The sequence below is a fragment of the Egretta garzetta genome, unplaced genomic scaffold (genome assembly GCF_000687185.1).
Source record: "Egretta garzetta isolate BGI_Z169 unplaced genomic scaffold, ASM68718v1 scaffold679, whole genome shotgun sequence".
NCBI classification, from domain to species: Eukaryota; Metazoa; Chordata; class Aves; order Pelecaniformes; family Ardeidae; genus Egretta; species Egretta garzetta.
In genome coordinates, this window is record NW_009260786.1 from 173,223 (window position 1) to 181,515 (window position 8,293).

The 8,293-nt window shown below is 40.7% G+C and overlaps 1 protein-coding gene across 1 annotated transcript; it reads right to left on the reverse strand.

Annotated features, from left to right (window-relative positions):
* Positions 1 to 6: 6 nt before the first annotated feature.
* On the reverse strand, positions 7 to 6,393 carry DYRK2 (dual specificity tyrosine phosphorylation regulated kinase 2). Its single transcript, XM_009646399.2, has 2 exons — positions 6,314 to 6,393; positions 7 to 2,930 (listed from the first exon to the last, which is right to left on the reverse strand). Exons 1-2 carry the CDS (start codon positions 6,391 to 6,393, stop codon positions 1,418 to 1,420), a joined length of 1,593 nt encoding a protein of 530 aa, XP_009644694.2. The 3' UTR covers positions 7 to 1,417.
* Between the last annotated feature and the right edge of the window lie 1,900 nt (positions 6,394 to 8,293).

An 8,293-nucleotide genomic window follows, 5' to 3' on the forward strand; every position in this document is an offset into this window, starting at 1 on the left:
TATTATTCCTCAGTAAAGACTATCTTTCTTCCATGAATGCAATTAAAATCAAAAAAGAAAAACCAAGCATTAGCACACGCACGCACATGAACAAATCTACACATATCTTTTAACTGTTCCTTCAAAGTTAATTTTCAGCTACAAATGCCAAAGACTAAAACAAATTCCAGCCATTTAATTTTCCTTTGATATTTCTCCCGTATTAGAAAGTATCTAGGATGGTGTCTGCCAACTGAAAAGCTTTCCACTGAGGATCTTTCCATCTACAGTTATGCTGTCTAAGGTAAAGTACTCTTCTACAGAAAGCAATGTAGTAACATAGTGTTTGCCCCTACATGCAGATTTGACCTGAAGTGTAAATGTACCAGAGAGGTCACAGTCGCTCAGACAAACATTGAAGAAATAAAAGCAATCTGTGAAATCCGTGTAGCCTAACAGTCTGGAAGTTACAGTATAAAACTGACAGAACGAGCACGTCTGCCTGTGTGATTTAAGGAGATCAAGCTGCACATCAGGAGAGAAAAGAAAACAGGAGGGGTGGAAAAAAAAAGAAGAGAAGCCCAGTGTGAATGCTCCATGTTATATACCTGAAATGAAGTCCAGATCGTTTTGTGTTATCAACTTGTCCATCACTTTCAGATTTAGAGGAACGGACATACTTCCATCTTCCTTCTTTCTGACACTGCCCGTTCCTCTCACTCTACCACATGGCATACAAGGTGTAAGAGTCATTCTAGCCCTGGAAGTTCTTATTTTTTGCATTATATTTAAATGATCATTTTAATCAAAAAACACTACTTTTGGATAGAGAAAGCATTCCATAGGAGGTGACCGTATCATTAGTGATACCACCACTTTCTCTGGGCTATCACAGAAAATGACAACGTAACATGCTATGGCTCCGCTTCAAATTACAAGTTTACAGGTGCATAACTGTAATTTCTTTGAGTATTCTCCCTGGAGTCCAGTCAGGCATAGGTGTGAGCGTTTGCAGAATCGAGACCCATACCCATAAAATCCAAAAGGTAGCGTCTTACAAATTTACCCCAGGTGAGACCTAATATGAACCATGGAAGAGAAAGGTTAATACCTTTGACACCACGCTGCAATGCATGACAGTCATGTTGTAACCAGTGGCCTGCCACTGATGTTTATTACTGTGTCACACTAGTTACAGTAAGGCTAATTGTACTGTAGAAGACAAACATTTTAAAAAATAAGTATAAAAACTTAAAGCATTGTCCCCGTGTTTTTATAAAAACAAAATCAACGTTTCTTACATTTAAAATGAGTGCTGAAAGATACAAATGAATAAAGTTATTGAGCAAATAAAAATGTATATCTGAGCTACTTTTTCATACAAATAAGGCTCAGCCACATTGTATCTCTCGTATTAACAGCATTGGGTTTTTCAAACTCAGCTAACGAGTTTTGGCAACACTGTTCTTTGCTGAATATTTCCATTGGCATCTGTCATCTGTGCCAAATTAGTCCTCAGTTTTGAAGCCGAGCTTGAAGTTGGAGGTAACTTGGAAATCGACGTTATAGCACCAGTGCTCTCTGTAATTCTCTTCGCTGAGGCCTTTTCCCCAGTCGGAGGCTTTGGCAACCGTCTCCTTAGCCAGGGATGCCGCAAAGCCTGGCTGGGTGTCATACGGATAGCAGGATCCCATTCTAAACACTGTTTTAAGAAGTCAAGGAACAGGGGATCATCACATCCCTTTAATGCGTTACCCCATTCTCTGCTCTCTGGTGGGCCACGTAGTTTTCCCCTCCGAGAGCGTCCACCATTAAGTATGACAGAGCCATCAGACAAGGTTGTGATGCTGCAATAGCGGGGATAACCCTTAGAGCTCACAAAGTTTTTGGCTCGCTTGGATGAATCTAAGAGTTTTGGAGAAGGCATGCCCAATAGCTCAATCATACAAGCCAGCTGGTCTCCTTCATCTTCTCCAGGTAAAAGCGGATAGCCGGTGAGAAGCTCTGCTAGAATACAGCCCAAGCTCCACATATCTATGGGCATCCCGTAACGAGCACCAAGGATGACTTCAGGTGCACGGTAAAAACGTGACTGAATGTAAGTGTAGACACGCTGATGCTCATAACAACTTGAGCCAAAATCAATCACTTTAATACCACTTCTACCCTGTTGCTTCAACAGAATGTTCTCAGGTTTAAGGTCACAGTGAATGATTCTGTTTTTGTGCAAAGCATCCAAGCACTGTAAGATTGAGTGGGCAAACTTGCGGACCAAAGGCAGGCTAAAGCCCTGAAACTTGTTTTTCTTTATTAATTCATACAGGTTCATGCTCAGCAATTCAAATGTCATGCAGATATGGCTGCGGAATGTGAAGTTTTCCAACATGTGAATAACATTCATGTTGTTATCCTTATCTTGTTTCCGGAGATGCTCCAGGATCTTAATTTCTTCCGCAGCTTGGCGGTGGAAACGTTTTTCATTTCTCACCATTTTTAGTGCCACGTGCTGATGCATCTTGTGATCATAAGCCTTCACCACCTGCCCAAAACTTCCTTTCCCTATAACTTTCAGGACTTCATACCTATACGCAATATGATCGTGGGGTACTTGTATGTAAGACCCTTGGTCATCATCATACCCACAATTGTTTGAACCACCAATCACGCCTTGCCGCTTCTTTGCATTTGGACCCAAAAAGTATATTTCAGGGTAGCTAAAAATTTCATGATGCTCAAAAGCTGTTAATTTTTGCATGTATTGCTTCATTGCCTGCTCTGGTGTCATAACGGAGGCTTTCACCTTCCCTGTTCCATCTGTAGATTTTAAAGAGCTGGAGCTCCCTTGTCGCCTGTGAGCACTCTCTGACTGTCTGTCCTGAACCACTGGCAATCCAGATTTGCCGAGCGTTGTAAGTCCATTTGGCTGTGTCGTTAGAACCGTCCTCTTGTTACTAGGTGCTCATTCATTGTGTGCTTACTGCCTCCAACCTAAAATTGAAAATAAATACATACCCAGTTAACAAGAAAGGCATGGACTCTATGCTTCACCATTCATTCTGCAACCCGCCATCCTGCCTAAATCACCTCAAAACTAAGTATTTTCTTAAAAATCAGCTGTCTACAGATAATCTAAAAAGTAGAGTGTATATACTGTGACACTGCCAGATGCTATTAAATTGTCCAGATCCTTGTTTCTCAAATGCCACTTCCCTGACTCTCTAAAATGTTTGCAACAAGGCAATCATAGATGTGCTACCACGATAAGCCAACAGTTCCTCCAAGGAATCTTCAGGGCAACAAACAGTCCTGTCACATCGAAGAAGCATGCCTGAGGGACATTACATTAGACTTTACAGAACACAGTAGTAGTTTTATTGATGCTGGAGATCAATGTATCATGCCTGCTAGAAATTACATGGCTAAGGCTCTCCTAGTCACCTGTTCTCAGAAATCAAGATTTTAACTTGTTCCTAAATTTGCTGTGTATCAAAAGCCTCATATACAATTTTAAGCAATAAGGAATGTGCTGTGACATGCACAAGGAGGAAAAGGACCTGCACATTTCTAAGTTCAAGAGATGCCACCCACTGCTTGCAATTGAGACAGTCACCACTCAGCACAGCGTTCAGATCCATGAAGCATAGGCACATCCTTTAGCACTTTCCCAAACCAGTCTTCGAATAACTTTTAACCAAGGTGAGATTTGGGGCCTGATATAGACTTGAGCAGAAAGAAAATCCTTGCCTTGAAGACCATACAAGTAACTTTACTTTAAAGGAATGGGAAAAAAGATTAGTTGATGTTTAGAAATTGCATTTGTTCTTGACAGTTTTCACAAACAGCAGCATTCAGCATTTTCAAGCAAAGACACACCGGAAGTACCGGGGTGTGAAAACAACTATTGCTCAAAACCTGTTATTTTTAAGGAGAAACGAGAAATTTACAAGCATATAGTTGCCACTAAAATAGCTGTCCTTAGAAATCCTCCTTTGCTCTGAAGTGGAGGATAATTAGTTTGTCTTCTGCCTGGTCTTATACAAACGTGGGAAGAATTCCCCTGCTGTCTCTCCAGCTGATTCACCAGTCTCAGTATTTATGCCACATTACCAACCAAAAGTTCACCGATACTGCAGACAGATGATCAAGCCAAGGTTGAGAGCACTTTTAATCTGAACCTTATTTTTTCTAGACAGCTAAGGAAAACACATTCCCTGTTCACTTAAGGTTGCTGAAATGAAATAGGAAATGACAGTTGTGTGCTCTGATATGAGGCAATGAAATCTGTGCTGCAACCACAGAAGTGCTTCCTAATGAGAAAACCAGGACATGCAACGCAGACTCTAGCATACTTTGTGCTTCTGTTAAGGTATCAGTCTGATACAGCAGAAGCATGTTTTTGAAAATTCAGTAACTTGTTCCCAAGGAGTAGCCAGCTGGACAGGAGCTTCACCTTTGGATAATATTTTGAAATCTGCAGCTCTGAAACTCACACAACATAAGAATAACAGCCCTCGGGCACTGGTTCTGCTGAGTTCACTGCTCTTCTGATTCCATTTTGACTCAAGTTGAATAACTGGTCCATTTTATTTCATCATTGCAGTTTGTGTACATTTATTTGCAGAGCAATTTGGGCTCACACTATCAAATTTGATCAATCTCATAGAAAGCGTTACCACAAAATTGCAATTCAAAGCAAAGATGTTTATAACATTTAAGCACAGTGAAGATATACAGAATATCAATATTAATTCTCTTCCTAGTTTGATGTCTCAAAAGCACCGGGAATTAAATCATCAAGGGAACTTAACAACCCTCTCATGCCTATAGGGAATTCCTTCAGGTCAAGTTTGAAGCAGACTGCAGTAGCAGTTTCCTGAAGGTTGCCGTGATCCTCTATATAAACAGCAGCTACTGAGCAAAAGAAAATTCAGCCTCAAGAGCTGCTACATGACGCATCTCAGAAGAACCAGATCTAGTTAGTAAGATGTGTCGGAGGTTCAGCACGTGCAGCATTGCAAAACCGTGTAAGTAAGAAATGCAGACTACCTGTACAGACTACAAGAACTCAAGCTAGGGAATTCAAGGTACAAATATTTCTTCTGCGGCACTGGTTGAACAACAAAGCAGAACATATCCAGACGAACTGGGAGCGGACAATACTAACATACAGACAGCGAGGAAGAAAGAGCATAGGGGAGAAAAATATCTTTAAGAATTTCCTAACCCAAGTACTCATTGCCACAGTTCACATCTTGAATTTTTTTTTCCACTCGAGTCACCTGTTTTCAGAGTTAACTATTTTCTGCCCTTCCTAAGCATTGCTTGTTTCAATAAATGTACTGGGGAATTCTTCAAGCTTCAGTTCTTTGCTTTGTATCACAGCTTGGAAAAAACCCCAAACATTTATCCACTCTCAACAGGGACTAGAGAGTTCTTGTTCCTAAAAGCATGTTTGAAAACACATCCTGAAGTGTAAACAATGTAGCTCTGCTTCCCGCACCTTCAGGCAGCCTCATGGTTTCTTTTGCTGCTCACAGGTTGGCTTTTTTTTTCCAAGCAGCAGAATGAAATCACCAGCATTATCCCAGCTTCACCCCAAATCCAAAGTGACCGGTTTTGCCAGTTTCAGTCAGCTGCTGCTTGGGAATGCAAATGCAGATGCAGACAGTAGCACTGGTTTTCTTTGTGGAAGAAAAGACACCAAATTAGCACAGGCTCTATTCCAAAAGCTGTGAGGGAGAAAAGATCTCAGTTTTTCTTTCAAAAATCCCAACAGAAGTTTCAGAGCTATCAGACACATCACAACGACAAAGTCAGTACGAAAAATTGATTTTCCCCATCTCAGGGTACTCCCTGCACAAGAATCACCATCTCTTCTATGTCCAACCTGGATGAGGGTTAGATTCTCACCAGCCCCTTGCTCTGTCTATCTACTTCTGGGCGCCGGGTGTCTGAGATTGCTGTCAAGTTCAGGCTCGCAGTGCTTACAAGCTACGCAGGCTTCACCAGTGAATTCCCTGTAAATTCCCTGAACCACAACTAATGGGCTTGGGAAGCTACAAAGGACTACAGCCTTCTTAGGGCAGTACTGAACTGTTCACGGTACACAGAAGCTCCATCAGCCTTTCACCCTAAACCATAAGCCTGAGCGGTTTATAACACGTCTCCCTTTTGCTGCTGCAGACAGGCCTGTAAATTCCAGAACCAACAACCTACACAGCTGACAACCTGCGCGCACTTATGCAGCTTACTTATTATATATTTTACTGCCTGTGCTCAGACCCATCTACACCTTCTAAGATTTACATATTTTTATAGCACACAGCTTCCAAACCTTACTGATGTACACATTTCTCCATAAAACATATTGAAGTAACAGGCAAGCTTGAACTCGGAGAACAAATCTTCCTGCATCTTCCGGCAACATCAATTACAAACCAGCAAATGTTACAACAGGGTTTCTTGCCTCTGTCAGTAGTTTTTCGTAACTTCAAAATTGCTGCTATGATTTTGCTTTAACTTTGGTTTGCTCAGTTTATGGAAGCTGATGGCTATGCTGAAAACATTCACTTAACCTTTGAAGTAGAGATACCAGGCAAAACAAAAAAGCCCACTTTTTGGGGTTGGGTGGGAGTGTTTGGGGTTTGGTTTTTTGTTTTGTTTTCACAAATGGGTTTAGGGACCGAAGTAGAACAGTAACTTACTATGTGGAGACCACAGACCTGTAACAACATAGAAGTAGCATAAAACTGAGTCCACCCTGCTAACAAGGCAAAGCAATTGACAATTCCTTTGTGGTAACACTCAGCCAATGCAATGGTCTGTTTCAAGACTCCTACAAGACTACGACTATAGGACCGAACACCACAGGAGCATATACCTCTTCTCAACTTTGTCTTCTAAAAGCATCAAGACATTATATGGTTATATTGTATTCCATCTTCGTACAAGTCACTTGGTGTGGTATAAGCACCCCATGAAACTATTCAAGACAGACATATGCTTCAGCTATGTATTATCATTTTACTTTGAGTAAAACCCCAGAAAAAAAAAGATTTTGCTGTCAATCAGAATCTAAAAAGGGTTATAAAATGAATCTTAATAATAAAGCAATCATGAAGGCTTGCTGAAATACTGCATAGGAATAAGATGTCTTTACCTGCTATTACTTTGCATAGATGGGGACAAGGGAGAAATAGTATTCCAAAGTAGTAACTTAATTAAAGAATACACGTTACACTATATACCGCTTTCTTTACAGCATTTCTGGGCATGCCACTTTCAGCCCTTCTGTGTCTAACATGCTAGAGGCATATGGTATCAGGTGTAGCACGCTTCACTGTCTATTTTGTTGACTGCAGCCTGAGCAAATATACAAAAGGCCTTTCTTTCCTTGATAAATGAATTCAACAGCATTCCTCTGTTCAGAACTAAAAATAGCTGCTAATTAGTATGATAACAATAATGCAGGATTATCATAATGGTTTTATTATGAGTATGGGCTTTATACACCAAAAAAGACTAAGCCCTTGTCCTAAAGAGCTTGTGGCTCAACAAGAGCCGTAGAAAAAACACACCATTTGGATTTTTTGCTGCTGTCATATCTGGTCCATATAAGCTTATTTTTTGAAAAGCTGACTTTGACTTTATATAGCAAATATTTTCACAGACAGAACTAGGCCTCAAGAGTGATACTGATTCATAAATTTTTCTCTTCCTGTCAGGCCTGTGCAGGTGCAGTGAGTCTGAATGCTTCTGGGACACCCGGCGTGTGTTAACGCATGTTGAGACCAAAAAGGACAGTCAATGCACACTACATTGAACCCTTCAGGTAAGCTGAAGTGTACACCTATGAGAGTACTGCGGTCCCCAAAGCACAGTCCCCAACTGCTGGAGCCCAAATTTTAGAGCCCATTAAAAGTTAAGATAGCTTCATATTCCCCCTAGACACAAGTTTTATGTAGAGGAAGAAACATTCAATGAAATCTAGATACAGCAAAGTCCAGGTCATGACTCTATAGTTATTTCCACTCAAACGTGACAGCATTTCTGTGGCAATTTAGTACATGAAAACACCACAGTGGGAAGGTATTTTCTTTGTTTTTACCTGCTTTAAAGCAGCTGCCCACAATAAAAATTTGCAGCATGTGACCCACCAGATCTTCATATTAACAGAGCCCAGGAATCTCTCTTGCATTGTAATGTAAACTAGTTTTTAAAAAATTTTAAATTTAATGTTTCTTAAGATTAAGGCTGAATGAGGGGTTCAAAAGTACATGGACAGACATTTAGCCCTGGTAGCAAAAGAAAGCAG

What these genes read in the sequence shown, in the direction of transcription:
- DYRK2 (XM_009646399.2), bottom strand. Translation starts at nt 6,393, where the DNA reads ATGCAGGAAGATTTGTTCTCCGAGTTCAAGCTTGCCTGTTACTTCAAT. An exon ending in GAAATGTGTACATCAGTAAG is followed by an intron (nt 2,931 to 6,313) that starts GTTTGGAAGCTG and finishes ATGAGCACCTAG; the next exon opens with TAACAAGAGGACGGTTCTAA.